Consider the following 20,879-nt stretch of genomic DNA (forward strand, 5'->3'; position numbering starts at 1 on the left):
GTTATAAAACAACTCCTAATTTATTACTACTTAATTCTTCAAATCGAAGCACTTTATGATACTTTTAAAAAACCACATCCTGTTTCTAAATCTATTTTTAGCCAACTATACATAAATTTAAATAAAGATATTTTTCCTTTTAAGCTTTGTGGGAATCGCGTGATCTATTTAATTAACCAATAGTAATTTCTGAGATTTCCCTCTTTTCCCTAAATAGAGACATTTTAGGATTTTTTGCAAGATTTTCCCTCCCAGAAAGACTGTTTGCTGAAGGAGTAAACGTCACTTCTTCGCTCCCACTCAACTAAGAATGATCAAATAAAAGTTACTCTGATTTAATTAAAATCCTGTTTTCCTGCTCGGTCCGACTGCATCATTTTACATATATATAGTTTGGTAACCTTCAGCACAGGGGTTAAAGAATCAGCCAACGGTCAAAAAGAGCCGGAGTTCGATCCTGGATTCCACAATGACCCATGTGATATGGATGGTGTTTCAGGAAGCACTGCAAGCTCTTGACTGCCTATATATTTCCGAGTTAATGCTTTTGATGTGTTTTGAAGCCATTTGGTTCACAGCACGATTAATGTGTTTCGAGACTCTCTTGTTCTTGTATATGTATAACCTAATTAATTATTTGTGTATAAAAGAAGAATCGTCCTTTGAAGACCTGTCATTTCAAGGACGTAAGACTTGCCACTTGAAAAAAAAAGAATCGTTATAAAACACTTTTTACCTAGTTGACAATATACTAACTTCGAAATTTAAACCTAAATGATAATTTCTGAAATGAACTTAACCTCGCTGGTCGAATAATACGCTAACATATGAAGGTGCACGGCTTGCATCAAGAACAAAGAGTAATAGACAAGCAGAAAGAGGCCAAATCAAAACTGCCAATTAAAGAAAGTTCTTTCTAGGTCTAGCAACCATGTCACCTTTTTTTATAATAATATATCTCTAAATAACTAAGACAAATTTTCACTTCAAATTCACCAGAATTACTTAATATCTTATGAAATACGCCAGATTTGAGATTAGAAGCTATATAATTTATTTCTATTACTAAAAACTAAATTATCTGCTTGAAAATATCGCCTAGCATTAATAGCTGTAGTAAGCAGCTGTATACTTACCAACCGGAAGTAGAGCATATCAAGAGCTCGAGATTGTTGTTTTTTACATTTATATTGAACACACTACCATACGTGCTTGCAAAAACTGTGGAATCGAAAGTCCTGTGATAGGTCGCTCAACAATACCATAGATACAGGGATCTGGAGAAAATTTCCTTTCCCTTTAGATTTATGCCCAAATTGGGAAAGTGGCCTCATGAATGAACGATGCTGCCATCTATCCATGGGGTTCTGAGCCAAGACGTACTTTTACTCTAACGGTGCTCTCTTGTCAAACGAAGGGCGCACTTTCCTGACTTAATTCACAAAAGTCCAATGGTTGGCGAGCTTGTCTTGTCAAAATGTCATTAGAAAGGCAACAACAAAGAAGAATTTAAATTTTAAACGATCTATATAATCCTTCTAAAAAAAGAATTATCTGGATTTTTTTCATAATAGCCAGTAATAGCCTATTTGGCACTATTTCCCCAACTAGATTACGTTCATTAAAGAATTTCTTCAGAATTCCTGATTCAAAGTTTTTTTTTTAATATATCAGTGTTTTATATACAATTCGAAAAAAAATAGCTGAAAATTGTTATTTGTAAAGTTCCTTATAAATAAAATAGCATAATTAGGAAATTAATTGTAAGGTTCCTTTTAACTAATAACTGAATATATTAATTAAATCTTAACTTTTCAACTTTGCAATTTTCAAAATCAATTTTACCTGAGGCTGAAATTGGAGGAAGTTCTGCTATAGTTTTTTTTTCTGTTTTCCACAGACGTACGCTCTTTCTTCGCGCAATCAATAAAGATGCAAGCATATCAGATACTGTATAATCAAGGTCCTAAAACAAGTATAGATTTAAAATTAACAAATAATAAATTGTTTGATACCTTAAAATGAAATATTTCCTTGGCATCCGTAAACCTTGTTTGTTTAGCAAATTTTTCGGTTTCAGAAATAAAAAGTGAGGGAAAAGATTTGTCCAAAGAGTATAGCGTATACTTCCTTTTTATCACCTCTGAAACCAAAAACTTAGATAAAAGAACAAAGTTTAGAGATGGTGAAGCTATTATATTTTATTTTATTTTAAAACCGTCGTTGAACAGCCGACCCAATTTTATGGATTTACGACTACTAATGTACAACTCCGTAGCCTTGTAATTTTGAATCAAATCCAGAAGACAAGGGAACTCCTGGATTAAGTATTGGGAGAGATTTTTCCTTCGTGGAGGACTTCTTGATGGAGCTAATCCGCATTTGCGTTACATGGAGAGGGAGACTACGAGAACCTTCCACGGTTAGCCTGACGGCAAGGGGACTCTAACCCATGATCCGTCTACCACTGAGGATACTTCATGCCAGCACTGTTATCGGTTCAAGCCGGATGCGGACAGGGATTCGAACCCGGTTCGCCTCATTGGAAGGTGAACGCTCTGTCCCCAGAGACATCGTGGCTCGTGAAGCCATTACAAGAGCATAGCGTCAGAATTAAAGTGTACTTCAAACTTTAAAAAAAAATTCTGTAACTTTTCTACCGAAGTGCAAAAATGCATTACGCCAACAAAATTTATATAGTATGACAGGAGTAAAAATTGAGAATATTTAGTCACTGATCCGAACTAGTGACATGAAAGATATTACGATAGTCAGAACACTGCTTCCAACAGATTTTTTATTTATAAAAGTTAATAAAGTTAATTTAGTTAGTATATATTCACAATTAGGATGAAATATGCTATTTTGTGGCAAAACAAACCAAAACTCGTAACTACTAATCAATGAAACCAAATCAGCATAACATCCTTTTGCATCGATTGCTGGTCCGGAGGACTAATTAATAACATTGGGAAATAATTTTTTTTTCTGTAACGTGAGATTTTTTTAACAAATCTTAGATACTATCATATGACTGATTTCAATCCGCAATCAGTTTCTCGCTCCAAGCTATAGTTTTTTTAATGACAGTTTTAGTCTATTTTTTGCTAGATACACAGTGAGCCAAAAAAAAAAGGACCACCTAGAATAACTTTTCATCTAATGATCGGATCTTGCCGTTTTAGGACTCATTCTTAATGGTTTAAGGGGGAGGCTTCAAATATACTAATTAATTAGTGCAGACGATATTTTAAGTTACGATATCAGACACAAAAACGTACTTTCTCTGGATAAACATACTCTTTTTTTCAACAGATTCGGATTTCTAACTCCAAAATAAAAGGGGGGAGCTACAGCCTGGGAAATATGATCCCCATAGTTTGGTCAGGAGAGCGATTCAAAGTTTAAACTGGTGTTAATTCTTTCTTCTTGCATATCTCGCTGCAGCTCGAGAACTTCTAAAGCGAATTGAAAATTTTTTGCACACAATTAAAAAATTTGTTCATCCAAAGATAATTCCATACGAAAAATATATTTTCGTAAATATTTATAATTTGTTATTATTTTATTTAATATCAGTCGAGAAAATTTAGAATTATGAGATATTTACGTCATTTTAAAGTCTAAAATTAAAAGTCATCAAGTATGAATATGGCAAAGTTTAATTTAAATTCGCGTGCAGGTCGTCGGGCTACCGAAGCGGGGGGTGCCATCCCCTCTGCAGAGGATCAAAATTGTGATGGCATGTTTTCGGATCATCCTCAGGGATGTTTCCCAGACCGTCGCCAACAGCCCATTGTGTAGCTCAAGTGCGACGTAAATTAAGAACAGCAAAATTTAAAGTTTGAGCGAAATCAGTTGAGCAGTTCCTACGAAATCGAATTTTAAATATACTTCATTAAAATTTGATTTCTTTAAACTTCCAAAAAGTGCTCGAGGTAAAGCAAACTACGTAAAAGGTAAAATTAACATTAAGGGGTCTAAATTTTGGATCGCTCTCTTGATCAAGCTATGGGGAACATATTTCCCAGATTGCGTCACCCCAGGATGACAAGAAATCTCCTAAATGACGCAAGAAGCTTCTAGGGAAGTTAGAGCACATCATCAAGATTAAAATTGCATAGGAAACCATGCCCGGGAATGTGCCGCTAGGGAGGCTTCCCTATTATTAATAGTTTCTTCAAGTATATTTGAACAGGTCATGATAAGGAAGCGCACCTAGCCGTGTACGACTGCATTTCTCGGCATGGTTTTCCATGAAATTTTAATCCAATGATGTGCCCTGACTCCCCTAGAAGCTTGTCGCTGTATTTACGCAACCCTTGCTACATATAGAGAAGTTTCGACAAAAAATAAAATAAAAATATATTTAAAAAAAACGTAGATTTGGAAATAAATTTAATTTTAGATTTGAAATCCCCACTCCCTAAGTAGACATGATCAAATATTTGTATAAATGCTACAAAAACTTCGTTCTGCAATGTCTTTGATTTTGTATTTGTTAGAGACAAATTTTAAAGGTTTGCGAACCACCGTGAATTTTGAGCCTCGATTCTGTATATCGCATGTTTTCAGTAGTTTTATTTTATGAATCCTAGAAACTAACAGGTGAAGCTTTTGGATATGCTTAAGCATGAGAGGTATCAAATTTGAAATCTACCATACATTGTATCGAACATTTAAAGATGGAATGTAGCATTTTATGAAAGCATCCATAAATACAACATGCGCATTAACTTACATACGACAAGAGAGATAAAAGCTGTGATGCTGTTCTGTAAGCTTGCTTCCTCTCCTCTGTAGCCGTTGTACACATCATGAAAAGTGCCTGAAGCCTAGAAAGAAAACACACGTTCCTCTCAATAATTAATTACATAAAAACTTTGATAGAAAAAAAATTACAAAAGTTTTGCATTATATGTTAAATAGTTTTACGTCATAGCTTCATCAATTATTGGATTTTAATGACCGTCCACAAATGATATATATATATATATAAAGCCAGAGACTACGGAGCACCCTCTATCAACTTATTTTCATATGCATGCAGCCTCCTGTATTGATCCTGCATTCCAGCAACACATTGTTACAGATAGTTAAAAGTTCTAAATTCCTGATTTATTTAGTTATGGTGCTGTACATAGCTTTATTTTAGTTAAAATTGTACGCTACTCTGATTTCAATAAATGTTTTTTCGAACCAAAACTGTTTGTTTTTTTATTTAAGTCGATTGATTTTGTTTAGTATAAATGCCTAATAAATGATGTTTTAAATATTAGTAAGTCAAAATGCAAAGTAATGTGCAGCAATTATTTCATGTGTTTGGGTAGAAATTTAATAGAACACGTTTTACGCGAATGCTCTAAAATAAAAAGCAGCGCACATCGCAATAGGTAAGTTATCGCACCAAATATTAGGCAAGTTATCATATATAATAAAAACAGAAAATATAACTTTTGCGTGCAAGCAACTGGCTATAGAGAATAAAAGCAATGTGCTACCTACATACAGCATTTTCTTAATTGATTTGTGGATTACTTTTTAAACTCTTCGGGTTGTTTTTGTTTTTTTTTCTTTTCCATTGGTCATTGTTTTTTTTTCATTCATTGGTTGTTTCATTTTTAATGAATCAATGTTTCTTCTGTAACTCTGCATCTATTTTTCATGCATATAATTTGACCTGTCTACAGGTCTGATACCAATAATATACCTTAATTTATCCGGTTCAAAATTTTAAATATAGGATGTTCCTTAAACAACGCCCATAATATATATATTTAAAATCCTTGTTCAATCAGAAATCAAAATTTTATTTTCAAGAAAGGTACCCAAACTAATATTAAAGCAAGGAAAAAATTTTAAAAATTAATTAAAATCTGACGAATCACTATTTCTGAAGGCGGAATTAAAAATATTAAATCCAGTTTGATTGCCTGGTGAAACTTGAAGGAGTTTCTGACAATCACATTTCTCTTCCTGTCAACTTTTATAAATTAAAACTGGTTTCGATATTTTTCAGACGTAGCTTTTGTCTTCTTCAATATTAATACAAACTTAATCTAGGCTTTATTTTCGATTAAAATTCTAAAAGTTTGCATGAGATTCTATTAATGCAGAACACCCTGTATAAATCTTACTATAGTACAGCAATTAACCCTAAAATAGTATCAGTTATTCAATCCTTAAGTTCAAACTCCAAAAAAAAAAAAAATTAAACTTGAACAGTAAGAATGCTGTATTTATAAATCGATAGTTTTTCAAATGTAATTTTTGTACTAAAACAAATGCCCCAATATTTAATAAATTACTGGTGTTTATTGAGTGCAAAAATAAATTAGTGCAAAAAGTATTTTTTCTAAATTTATTGGATAATCTAATTTGTTTAAAATGCGAACACTGAAAAAAACGGAAGTTACTTTACAACTCCATTTAAAAAAGTAAAAAAAAAGGCAAAACGTTACCTTAAATTCCATTTTTTTGCTGCCCCTTTCCTTGTGGGAGTTGTAAAATGTTGCAAAGTGTCATGTTCTCGTTCTTTTTCACTTTTATTCAAACTTGTGTCATAGAACATAATCATCATAGTTAATCTTACAATAGTCACCAACCATTGAAATATTGTGCATGCCTGTAAAAAAAATATTTCGTTACATAATAGCATGCTTAAAAATTATGAACAATTTAATTTTAAGGCCAACTCAATGCAATGAGTGCTTTTCGAACTTAAGTCATCTTCAATTGTCTGCATACGCTGAGCGAGATCATATTAATCTTTTTGGTAACTGATAAGTTTCAAAGCTCGAGTTTAAGCACTTCTCTATAGATTTAACCTGATTTAACTAACGATCCCTAAGATAAATAGTTTTTTGTTTATAATTTCATAACGTTTTGAACATGGATTCTAACTTAAGTCGTCTGCATACGCTGAGCGAGATCATATTAATCTTTTTGGTAACTGATAAGTTTCAAAGCTCGAATTTAAGCACTTCTCTATAGATTTAACTACCAAACGATCCCTAAGATAAATAGTTTTTTGTTTATAATTTCTTAACGTTTTGAACATGGATTCCAACTTAAGTCGTCTTCTAACGGCTGCATACGCTGAGCGGGATCATATTAATCTTTTTGGTAACTGATAAGTTTCAAAGCTCGAGTTTAAGCACTTCTCTGATTTAGCTACCAAACGATCCCTAAGATAAATAGTTTTTTGTTTATAATTTCATAACGTTTTGAACATGAATTCTAACTTAAGTCGTCTTCAATCGTCTGCATACGCTGAGCGAGATCATATTAATCTTTTGGTAACTGATAAGTTTCAAAGCTCGAGTTTAAGCACTTCTCTGATTTAACTACCAAACGATCCCTAAGATAAATAGTTTTTTGTTTATAATTTCATAACGTTTTGAACATGGATTCTAACTTAAGTCGTCTTCAATCGTCTGCATACGCTGAGCGAGATCATATTAATCTTTTGGTAACTGATAAGTTTCAAAGCTCGAGTTTAAGCACTTCCCTGTAGATTTAACTACCAAACGATCCCTAAGATAAATAGTTTTTTGTTTATAATTTCATAACGTTTTGAACATGATTCTAACTTAAGTCGTCTTCAATTGTCTGCATACGCTGAGCGAGATCATATTAATCTTTTTGGTAACTGATAAGTTTCAAAGCTCGAGTTTAAGCACTTCTCTATAGATTTAACTACCAAACGATCCCTAAGATAAATAGTTTTTTGTTTATAATTTCATAACGTTTTGAACATGGATTCTAACTTAAGTCGTCTTCTATCGTCTGCATACGCTGAGCGGGATCATATTAATCTTTTTGGTAACTGATAAGTTTCAAAGCTCGAGTTTAAGCACTTAACGATCCCTAAGATAAATAGTTTTTTGTTTATAATTTCATAACGTTTTGAACATGGATTCTAACTTAAGTCGTCTTCAATCGTCTGCATACGCTGAGCGAGATCATATTAATCTTTTTGGTAACTGATAAGTTTCAAAGCTCGAATTTAAGCACTTCTCTGTAGATTTAACTACCAATTGATCCCTAAGATAAATAGTTTTTTGTTTATAATTTCTTAACGTTTTGAACATGGATTCTAATTTAAGTCGTCTTCTATCGTCTGCATAGGCTGAGCGAGATCATATTAATCTTTTTGGTAACTGATAAGTTTCAAAGTTCGAGTTTAAGCACTTAACGATCCCTAAGATAAATAGTTTTTTGTTTATACTTTCATAAATTACAAAATTACACGCAGAAATATTTTTCTCTGAATTAACAACCCTTTTTCAACGAGTTTAGATTCTGGACCCTTAAAATGCAGGAGTAGCAGTGATTTGGAAGAAGAAATGAGCCATAAAACATTACGTAATGAACTATGGGAGAAAAATGAAACATGACGTTGTAAAGTACAGCTACAATAGCTATATAGAAACTTATTATTCCACAGTGACTGCATATGCACTTTCTAATTTTAATTAATTATGCTGATTAGTCATCATTGAAGGAAAAATGAAACTCTACACAATAAATTAAAAATAAATTTAAAATGACAATAAAAAATCAAACTGCAAGGGAACTTCTACTAGGAAGAAGAAACGAGATTTGAGAGAAACTTTCTTGATAACCGCGACTCCATTACCTTTCTCTACCCTAATTTTGGACAACGCTCGTCATAATTTTGGAGTAATTCTGGCTTGCCAATAACGGAAGCTGCTTGTCATAATTCTCTAACTATGCTAGATACAGGGATTCTACCTTAACCAATAATCTATACAACTATTTATTTAAAATTAGTAATTAGTTCTTCTAATTAAATTGCATGTTCAGCGAATAAAAAAAAAATTATCACCGGATGACAACATAATAGCAAATTTAGCTATAAAATTGAGCTTGACTAAAAGTATGCAGCAAGGATATACTTGGCATGTTCTTTTTGCACGTGTCGTTTAATCATTCGGTTAAATATCTTAAAAAAGAAACAGAATCAATTCAGAACATGTTCTGGCGCAGATTATCCAACTTCCTAGCCCCACAAACAGCTAATTGACTGCATCCATCAACAATGGTGACATTAATTATTCCCAGCAATTTATAGACCAAGGAGTAGGCAATTGCATTGCCTTTGGGCTAACACCTGGAGGATTTTTCTATTTTCATACCTAAGTAAATAAGGGTTGAATTTCCTTTAATTATTCCACTTCCTTCTGATCAATTTCTGCTTCTAGCTCGCATCAAGTACAGAACTGATACAAAATATCCCCAATGGTAGACCGATCATGGACTGGAATACTCTTGCTAACGGGCTAACCGTGGGAGAATTTCATAGCTTTCCTCTCCGTTTAACAAAATTGCGGGTTTGTTCCAATTCACGATGTTACAATTTACAAAGGGTAGTTTGTCCCAATACTGAATCCAAGTATTCCTTTCTCTTTTGGGTGGGTTCAAAATTACAAGACAATATTGATAGCCCTAAAATGGATAGGCTGTTCAACGTCAGTAATTTAATCAAATACAATTATTCTACTACGATCAATTTACAACGAAAATTGACTAGAGTGTTGAATTCTCTCACGTAGTTCTCTCGCACCCATCAATTGAATACGCTATTCCTTAACCCTTTGGCGCAGATAGGACACCGGTGACTTTTCTGGCGTAAAATGTATTTTGGTATTTTTTAAATATTAAGAAAAGTCTAATAGTTAAAAAAGAAGAATCTGATAGATTAGTGGAATTATATTTGCACTAAAATATAAAATCCATATATATATATATATATATATATATATATATATATATATATATATATATATATATATATATATATATATATATATATATATATATATATATATATATATATATATATATATACATATATATATAAACACAAATTAACATGAAAAACATGAATAAAATAAAAACTAAATGGTAGAGAAACAAGAATGGTAAAAGCAAATAGTCTTTGTCAAGACACATCTATTGCTATAAATGCGATATTTCTGAATAAAGAATAATTATCCTAAGATAAAAATTATTCTTTATATGTGTCGATATCGCAAAAGACCTTATGTTGTAAAAAATCATGAAATAAAAGAAAAATGTAAAAGGAAATCAAACTTACCGGCGTGAATTAAAACGCGGTTTAGGTTTAAAAGTACAATAATAAAGCAGTTAACAAAAATCGCGAAGATGTAAAATATTGCTTATAGCTTGAATCGAATATAATAAAATTAAAAAAACATTTGATCGAAGAAGAAGAAAAAAATGTTTAGGTAAAATATTAGTGCTGCCATCTATGAGAAACAATTAGTAAAAAGGTAATAAAATTGAAATAATAATAAAATGTTTAACGGATTAAATAAATTAGCAGTCTTTAAAAAAAAAAAAAAATCATTTATAGGGAAATTAATTTATAAGTCAGTCTGTCAGGATAGAAAGCCGTTTATAGACTTATCCTTCATTCATAAATTCTAACATAATTTTACATATATATAAAATTTTTTGAACATTTATTTTTTTTATTCATACTCAAAAATTTATGACTCAATTAGGAATTAATTATTGATAAATTTTAGAATATTTATTCCTTCATAGTCAAAAATTCATTAATAATTGATTTGTAAATTAAAAAAATTTCGATGATGAATTACTGATTCTCTTAGATATAAATAATTTCAAAAAGGAAATTTGAAAAATCATGGTTTGGAAGTGATTCGTGTTCTGAGGATTTTACTTTTAAAACAAAAAGGGATACCGGTGTTTCATGCTGTACTTCATGACCATAAACTATTAAAATGCTATATGCAATATTTTTGCACTTATTTTGTCATAAACTAATGCAGGATATTGACAAAAGTAGGGAAAATATGTTTAAGGAAAATTCTGCGTCAAATTGTGCAAATGAACGAAACATCAAGAAAAGTCGATATTTAGACACCACTTTAATGATATTTTAAAAATTATTCGCATGATAAATCGTGTGGACAGTGTCTTACAGAAAACAATAATACGGTAAATGTGCATCGAATACACAATCTTATGAGTATTATCGAGTACAATGATTATTGTATACGATAATATCACAATCATTGCCTACATCGATAAATATCAAATATAATTTTGTGAGTATTATCAACATCCATAATTAAAGAGTACAATACCATCACGAACATTATTGATAATGATAAATATCGCAAATATCAGTCACTATTATTATCAAATACGATATCATCTTTAGCGTAGTAAAATCATGTAAAATAATTAAATTAGGAAAATATCGCAACATATCGTGAACTATCTAAAATTCCTCTATCAATCACGAAGTCAAAATTCAGATATCCCCAACATTACTATTCAGCATCGCTGACAAACTAAAATAGTCAGCTAACATTGGTAACTGTTGGCGTAAGCAAGTAAATATTATGGTTCTATTTAAAAGAAAAACTACTTTGAAAATTTATAATTGATAAATTATAATGTTAGGGGATCAAGAAGTTATGCATAAAAAATGTAAGTTTAAATCAACAAGATTCACAGGATGAAAACACAATAACCTTGACCTGAAAGTTTTCACCTTTCCCCAGTTATGCGGTCAACATTTCCCTTTAAGCATCCAGAGTGTAAGTTCTCCATGACGTGCCAATAAAGCTAATGAAGTCATTTCTTTGTTCTTAAGCAATGCCAAAGTGGTAAATCTGTTTTCTTGCATTGGCGACATAATCTGATGTCCCTTTATGTGATCAACTCTTCGAAAGGTCAACATTTTCTTCGTTGTTGTTTCACAATTTTTCATTGAGATAGTACATTTTCATTGTGATTTCGCAATAAAAGGAAAGATGAATTCACAAAATCCTTATGAATATATATATATATATATATAATATCGGCTATATAAAAAAAATCGTGTAATTATAGTACACAATTGCAGTACGTTTGGTATTTTGTTCTAAGCAATTTTCTGTACTACTTTTGAAGAAGCAACCATTAGATACCATTAATGTTCAATCCCAGAATGCATAATAAGCTTCTTTATTAAATTCTGGCACCATGCGTCAGATCTTTTTAATTTTGTACTTTGATTGATACCGAGCTTTATATTTTTTCTTCTTCATGTTTTTGGAATTTAGTCAATTCCAAAAGGACAGGCATAACACTTTCATTTTTAAAAGAGGAGTGCTTTACATTCTCTTATACCATATGTTTTTTTTTTTTTTTTTTTTCTCATTCAAATCATGCGGTCTATAATTTCTGCGCGTTTCTTCGTTCGAAATTGGCAACGTATGCAATCATAAGACCAGATGAAAATCTTATTAAAATCCCAAATATTTATTAAAATGAATGATAATACGGGCTCAAAAATAAATTGCAGCGGCGCAGAAAGGATTTATTTTAAAAATAAAGATTATCTCTACAAATAAAATATTATTCATTTCATGTTTTGTTTTTAGATCCCTTAATTCTATTTGGCTATTATTTTCTAATCACGTAACATATTTCGTACAACGTGCAAAATTCATTTTGAAACCTACATAATATTTGAAAGACATAAAGAAAACTTATGAATTTAAATTATGAATTGTCCTAATGAATTTAAAATTGGAAATTTTTTGCAAACCCAACACGTATCATTTACAAATAATAATAGTAGCCATCATCAGTGTCAAATAATTAATTCTTACTTATTTATTGACAAATAAACACGTAGCCATAAATGACATTATGTTTGTTTGTTGATATCAAATTTAACGTAATATGTTAAATAAATTTATTAAACATTACATGCTGATTTTTAATTTCTGATACCTACAGTGGTACTGCATACTACATATAAAATATTTATTTTATAACATAAATATATTATTCTGTAAATTACCTTTGGTAAATTAAAATACATGCTTTAATTGATTTGCAAAAAATTTCATTAATTTCATTATGTTATTTTAATATGGTATATTTTTGCTAAATTGATAATTTTTTAACTAAAAATTGGTGTGATTTAATTACTACCTCCTTCGTGTAATTTATGCAATCAATTATGACGGCCAACTAAACTATTTTTCAATGTGTTATTTCCACAATATATTAGATTAGAATATTTTAAATAATTGTGTATTATTTATATAATTGTCTATTAGAACATTATTTTTATTATTTTATTCTGAATAATTAATATTTATGCGGATTAATTGTTAGTTTAATTTTTATTATGTACTGTTAACAATATTCTTATTTTATGTCAGAATTTGTTCCTGCCATTTCCTTGTTTGTTAACGATTAGTGTTTCATTGTTACTGACTGGAGCATAAAATTCTTTTCCTGTGGGAATTGTCTGTGTCCCTTTAACTGATCTTTCGTATGCGGGTATTCTTCCATCACTGGTTTAAGACTAACTATAATTTAACTAACTATTTAGCACTTGCAGATCCTGCTGTCTCCTTTAAGTTACTCTTTCCTATGTGGATAAAAACTGGAAGCTTCTAGAATATTCTTTCTTTTTAATCATGCCACATACAAAATTGGGTCAACGACAGTTATAAAATAAAAAAAATGAAATGACTCACTTTAATGAGAAGACCAACACCATAAATATCGCAGTACTTGTTTCCGATGAGTATAACTGTTCCCAATGAAGCCCATCCTGCCTCTAAGACACTAACGATAAGTTTCAGGTAGACTAGTGTCACAACGTGACGCCTCGGCTCTGGCTAAAAGAAACAAAAGTTAGTCAAACACATGCGTCTCATCACTCTTTTTAATTTCTAATGGCAAGATTAAAATACAATAAATACAAAGAGCCACATAGAGATCAAACATAAAATGAAAAAAACACAGAGAACAAGAGAAACAGCTGTAGCGATAGTCTATAAATCCAAAAAGTCCCATGTATCCCAGTATATAATGGCAAGATTAAAATACAATAAATACAAAGAGCCATGTAGAGATCAAACATAAAAAAAAACAAAAAAAAACAAGAGAAACAGCTGTAGCGATGGTCTATAAATCCAAAAAGTTCCATGTATCCCAGTATCTAGTAGCAAGATTAAAATACAATAAATACAATGAGCCATGTAGAGATCAAACATTAAAAAAAAAAAAAAATCAGCTGTAGCGATAGTCTATAAATCCAAAAAATCCCATGTATCCCAGTATCTAATGGCAAGATTAAAATACAATAAATACAAAGAGCCACATAGATCAAACATAAAATGAAAAAAACACAGAGAACAAGAGAAACAGCTGTAGCGATAGTCTATAAATCCAAAAAGTCCCATGTATCCCAGTATATAATGGCAAGATTAAAATACAATAAATACAAAGAGCCATGTAGAGATCAAACATAAAAAAAACAAAAAAAAAAACAAGAGAAACAGCTGTAGCGATGGTCTATAAATCCAAAAAGTTCCATGTATCCCAGTATCTAGTAGCAAGATTAAAATACAATAAATACAATGAGCCATGTAGAGATCAAACATTAAAAAAAAAAAAATCAGCTGTAGCGATATTCTAAAAATCCAAAAAATCCCATGTATCCCAGTATCTAATGGCAAGATTAAAATACAATAAATACAAAGAGCCACATAGAGATCAAACATAAAATGAAAAAAACACAGAGAACAAGAGAAACAGCTGTAGCGATAGTCTATAAATCCAAAAAGTCCCATGTATCCCAGTATATAATGGCAAGATTAAAATACAATAAATACAAAGAGCCATGTAGAGATCAAACATAAAAAAAAAAAAAAAAAAAAAACAAGAGAAACAGCTGTAGCGATGGTCTATAAATCCAAAAAGTTCCATGTATCCCAGTATCTAGTAGCAAGATTAAAATACAATAAATACAATGAGCCATGTAGAGATCAAACATTAAAAAAAAAAAAAAAAATCAGCTGTAGCGATAGTCTATAAATCCAAAAAATCCCATGTATCCCAGTATCTAATGGCAAGATTAAAATACAATAAATACAAAGAGCCACATAGAGATCAAACATAAAATGAAAAAAACACAGAGAACAAGAGAAACAGCTGTAGCGATAGTCTTTAAATCCAAAAAGTCCCATGTATCCCAGTATATAATGGCAAGATTAAAATACAATAAATACAAAGAGCCATGTAGAGATCAAACATAAAAAAAAAAAAAAAAAAAAAAAAAAACAAGAGAAACAGCTGTAGCGATGGTCTATAAATCCAAAAAGTTCCATGTATCCCAGTATCTAGTAGCAAGATTAAAATACAATAAATACAATGAGCCATGTAGAGATCAAACATTAAAAAAAAAAAAAAAAATCAGCTGTAGCGATAGTCTATAAATCCAAAAAATCCCATGTATCCCAGTATCTAATGGCAAGATTAAAATACAATAAATAAAAAGAGCCATATAGAGATCAAACATAAAAAGAAAAAAGAAAAACACAGAGAACGAGAGAAACAGCTGTAGCGATAGTCTATAAATCCAAAAAGTTACATGTCTCCCAGTATCGGTGCAATAGTGATTGTTTGGTGAAAGATCGGTAAAAGATGAGATGGTCACCATTCCCTCACAGATTCCATCACAGGCGGAAAACTAATTTCAGATTTGAAATCCGCACTCCCGAATTAGGCAATATGTACTATTTGTATAAGTGCAACAAAAAATTTATTCTCCACTATAATTAATAAGACGCAATATTTCCACATGATAAAATTGATTTCCACATAATACATTACTTTTCGACCAATTTGAGGAATATCAGCGGTTATCACTCCACCTGAATCCGCAGATAATTAGAGATTTTTCCGCCTAATAAGTCAAAATTATCCCTCATTTAATCACGCCAATTTTATCTAGAAAAAAACGTGAAAAATGTAATGAAATGAGTGAGTTCGTATTTGAAAAACCATGTTCATTGTATTCAGAATTAGAATTTTGAGATAATTTTTGCTGGCTTAGAATTGCTTCCTGTCGGTGGAGCTTGCTTATGCTTTTAAAGGCTTGCACTCAAATAATTTGACTAGAGAAAAAGAGCCTAAACTAATCCGGTTAATGTTTCTCAACTTGGCAAAATTATTTTCGACATATTTTGCTATGAGCCGTAATGGCTCAGGGGATAGAGCGTTCGCCTTCCAATGAGGTGAACCGGGTTCGAATCCCATCGATGGCTGGTCGATATGAATTCCGGATCCCCCTTGCACCGACCGCAGTACTGACGTGAAATATCCTCAGTGGTAGACGGATCATGGGTTAAAGTCCCCTTGCCACAGGCTAACCGTTGGAGGTACTCGTGGTGTTCCATTCCATGTAACTCAAATGCGGATTAGTTTCATCAAAAAGTCCTCCACGAAGACAAAATTTCTCCCGATACTCTTGATCTGGATTGGGTTCAAATTTACAAGGTTACGTAGGTGAACATTAGCAAACGTAAACCTAAAAATTGGGTCGACTGTTCAACGACGGTTATAAAATAAAATATTTTAATATGTAAGAAACAAATTTCCTGAAAAAAAATCGATTTTTCAAAACTCTTAAATTCGTTGTTTTATAATTCTGTTTAAGTTTAAGTTCACTTTTAAGTTTAAATATTTCATTTCATTCTTCTTTAACTGGATTCCATCAAATTGATTCTTTATTGAACCATCATTTTATGTTATTATAAAAATAGCCTTCACATAAATAAATTTCATCTCTCCAATTTCGAAAATAATGTGATACGCTTGCTCAATTTTATTCAATCCAACCATTACTTAATGCAGATTTGTTTTTAATAAATAGATCATTGTGAACAAAATTAACTCAATTTTGTTGAGCACAATGTATGAAACTCTTGATCGAAGTAGAATTAATCACAAAATGTACTTTTTATCAATGGTAAACGTTTACAAGTTAACGGTTGGAAATTGATAATGACAATTATCATCGGAAATTGACCTAAAATAGAGAAATAATCATTAACTAACGCTAAATGCATTATTAGAATTACATAAATAAATAATTGGTATGAAGCACTGCAGAACCATGCAATTAAACTCACATAAAGAGTCGTTACGACATTTCGAATAACATAAGCTTTTTTTACAGTTCACGGTCTCTCGTTTTTTTAATTTTTTACTATGTTTTAACTAACTCGCTTTCGTATTTGTAACGATAAAAACTTGCAATCAAAATTTTAACCCCTCTCCGATTAACCAGAAGGCTCAAATTTCAACAGCGATTGTCTATTTGATGACAATACAGCACAATTAATTTTGATGTAATGCTACAAGCAGAATTTATTGTTATTTTATCGCCAATTAGAATTTATTGTCAATCACAACTTCGAAGCATTTTCTAATAGCTAGAGAATTTAAATTCCAACCCTGTGCACGAGGACAATACATGGGTCAATTGTTTCCTAACTGCTACAAGGGGTATTTATTGTCAGTTTATAGTCAAATAGACTTAATTAAAAATCAATAGTGCAGCCACTTTTCCAATAGCTAAGGAGACTCCAAACGAAACTTGCGAAAGCTTACATCACAGCCAAAAATTTCCAGTAGTCTTTGAAAGTGATGTGTCCTTTGAAAGTTTTCCAATCTCGATTCGGTAAAAACAGAATTTTCTCCTTTTAAATTTATTTATTATGAAAAACTTAATTTTTAAAATCACTTTTTTAGAACACTTAAAAAACGTACCTTTTAAAATGTTTACTTTCTTTTATTATTTCTTTGTTTTCTCTCACAATGGTTCTAAAACAATTTTAAAAAATAAACTGTTTGACTAATAAATAGAATAAATTCTATCAAGTTCATAAATTATTGGCTACAGTGGAAGAGTATACACTGGCGTTAGCATTTATAAATGGAAACATCTAGTCTATCGCAATTAAAGGAAATTATTAAGTTATTTTATTATTTTAATCATTTTGGTTTTGAGTTAATTCCTTGATTCTATTGATAAGAATATTGATTTGAATCAGCTATTCATTCTGATATACAGTCTATTGAGAAAATTATTCCATTGTTTTAGCAAGAATCAAATCAGATTATTCAAATCGAATTATCTCCAAGACAAATGAATCATATGATTCATATCTTATATAGGGATTTATGAGTTTTATCCATATAACTTATGTAAATTAATCCGTTTGAATCAAATATTTTATTGGTTAATTATGCTCTCCATTGCCCAAGGAAATTAAATTAGAGACATATAGGATGTTGCAAAAATGATTGGTGATCGAAAAAAAATCTATTAATGATAGGCGGAAAGTAAAAATGTGCTTTTTGCTAAGTTTCGTTTAGAAAGTCTATGATCTAATTTTATTTTATTTTATAACCGTCTTTGAACAACCTACCCACTTTATAGTTTACGGCTACTAATGTTCAACTCCGTAGGAACCGTAGGAACTCCTGGCTACTCCGTAGGAACTCCTGGATCAAGTATTGGGTGAAATTTACCTCTAGGGAGGACTTTTTGAAGTAACTAACCCACATTTGCGTTACATGGAGAGGAAACCACGAAGACCTTCCACGGTTAGCCAGGTGGCAAGTGAACTCTAACTCTATGATTTAATTGTTACCGTTCAAAAATAAATTCAAGATTTGTCAAAAGATGGCACTTTTGAGTAAATTAACTATAAAACAATGATTTGAAAACAGCCATGGTTTTAAACAATAACGTGGAGACTGAGGACAAAACTGATATACGACAAACTGATGAGGACAAATATTTTCAGTTGAAACTCAAGAATAGATATTAGACTTTAAAGATTTAATATATTGTAGATAAAATAATAGTGAGGATGATGTATTACATTGGAAATTGAGCCTCGAGAGCTGAATATCACAAATAATGCAGAGAGCAGCCAATTCAAGAAATAGAGAACGCAAAGTCCTGGTAATGATATGTCCAATAAAAGTAATACATCTTTTTCTTGGCAGGTTGAACGCTGTTTCCAGAAGGAAAGATAAATAATTGGTATCCATGCTAGCCTAAAAATAAAAATGGTATTTATAATTAATAATCGTAAAGGAAAAACTTATAATAATTGTTTGTTTTACTACTACTGTGTTGTTGTTCATCATCTCTTTTTACCTCCTTTATTACTCTTTTAAGTACTTTTACTTTTCCGTCATACGCTATTTAGATTTATTACTTAGGCATACGTATTTATTTGGATTCATTTTGTTAGGTTGTCTTAGGCAATAATATAAGCAATGTTGAATAATTAGTTTTATGTTAAATATTTATTAAAAATAATATTGTATTTTTGAAGAAATAAAAACTTACTTATGAAGTAGTTGTTTAAATTTATTTTTCAACCTTTGCTGTAGAAATTATAAACATTACCGGTGCTATGGTGTCACTTACTGTCATACTAGTTATGAGAAACAGAGTTTTCAATTTTCGAGCAATAGCACATATATAAGCCGTGGTGACTCAAGAGATACAGCGTTCACTTTACAATAAGGTGAACCAGGTTCGAATCCCAAAGATAGCTGGTCGATACGAATTCCACACCAGGCTTGCACCGTCTAAAGTGCTGAGGTAAAATGTCCTCAGTGGTAGGCGGATCATGGGTTAGAGTCCCCTTGCCATCCGGCTAATTGTGGGAGTTTTTCTTGGTTTTCCTCTCCACGTTACGCAAATGCTGGTTAGTTCCATCAAAAAACTCCTCCATGCAGGCAAATGTCTCCCAATGCTTGATCCAAGAGTTCCCTTGTCCTCTGGATTGGGTTTAAAATTACAAGGCTACGGAGTTGAACATTATTAGTCGTAAACCCAAAAATTGGGTCGGATGTTCAACGACGGTAATAAAATTATAAAAAAGCCTATATATATATATATATATATATATATATATATATATATATATATATATATATATATATATATATATATATATATATATATTGTTATGGAGCATTAGGGTGAGTTTTCTGTCTAATGTCTCCACAGAGATGGAAATACTTCTGCTGCCTTTTATGCTCAAATGTCTCATATTTAAGGTGATTTATTTGATTTCATAGCTGCCGGACAGATTTTAAGTTATTATTAAAATTCAATGTATAAGAAACTTTTACATTATCACAGACATCTCTTAACGATAGTTAAAATTGAAATTAAAGTACTTTTACGAAGGCAAAACCCGCGAACAACAGCTAGGCAATGATGAAATATGGTTAATGTATTATAGAAAACTAATTAATGTGTTTGGATTGGAGGAGGGTGTTGAAGAATTAAAGTATTTAAATACAATTGTGCTGTGCATTCCCCACTAAATTTTATATGCTGTACAAAATAACATTGAAAAGTGACCAGGCTGGTCGTCAAAGGCGTCTAGTCCTCAGATATCACCCAAAGAACCTTGTTTGTTTAATAATTTGGGAGCTTGCGCGTGATATATTGAAATATAATCCCTTTTTTATAATGATTTTGTATAAATATTATTTGTAAAGTTAATTTCTTCAACTGCTATGTTATAATAAAAAATGTCATTGAATCGATGAGTTCATCGATTTAATTTCAAAATTAAATATCTTGAAATATTATAGTGCGTATATAAATTGAAAAATTTTAACATTTTCAGTGAATGAAGAGAAAATTGCGATAGAGTATAAATTGAAATCGAACATATTAACTATCAATTCCAAAATTCCAATAAAATGCATTCAAGCTGTGATTCCACAGCTCCAATAAAACGCACTCAAGCTGTCAAATAAAACTGCAATATTCTTTATTGTTTAAATTGAAAAACATTTCTACCAAATACAAAGGTTTGTACGGCATTTCATTAAGAGGAAAAAACATATAAATTTGTTTCAAAACTGAATAAGAGGAGTTATTATTATTTTTTTCTATTTATTTTCATTATCTTTTCAATTTATTTTTTATACCTGTTAACTTGTGAGCAAACAAAAAAAGA

General features: G+C 31.0%; 1 protein-coding gene across 14 annotated transcripts in view; it reads right to left on the bottom strand.

Annotated features, from left to right (window-relative positions):
• Nucleotides 1-20,879, bottom strand: part of LOC107451910 (diacylglycerol lipase-beta) — a 76,091-nt gene that overhangs the window by 15,754 nt on the left and 39,458 nt on the right. For 9 of the 14 annotated variants that reach the window (XM_071183160.2, XM_071183162.2, XM_071183161.2 and 6 more), the window contains exons 3-7: nt 18,768-18,945; nt 13,563-13,706; nt 6,462-6,625; nt 4,742-4,835; nt 1,846-1,966 (exon numbers count right to left, since the gene is read on the bottom strand). In XM_071183160.2, the coding sequence (XP_071039261.2) occupies nt 1,846-1,966; nt 4,742-4,835; nt 6,462-6,625; nt 13,563-13,706; nt 18,768-18,945 (701 nt within the window). The remainder of the gene's footprint in view (nt 1-1,845; nt 1,967-4,741; nt 4,836-6,461; nt 6,626-13,562; nt 13,707-18,767; nt 18,946-20,879) is intronic. The other 5 variants (XM_071183168.2, XM_071183167.2, XM_071183166.2 and 2 more) reach the window with 1 other exon arrangement.

Source organism: Parasteatoda tepidariorum, chromosome 7 (assembly GCF_982258835.1).
Source record: "Parasteatoda tepidariorum strain Cologne lab strain chromosome 7, Ptep-v5.0, whole genome shotgun sequence".
Lineage (NCBI taxonomy): Eukaryota > Metazoa > Arthropoda > Arachnida > Araneae > Theridiidae > Parasteatoda > Parasteatoda tepidariorum.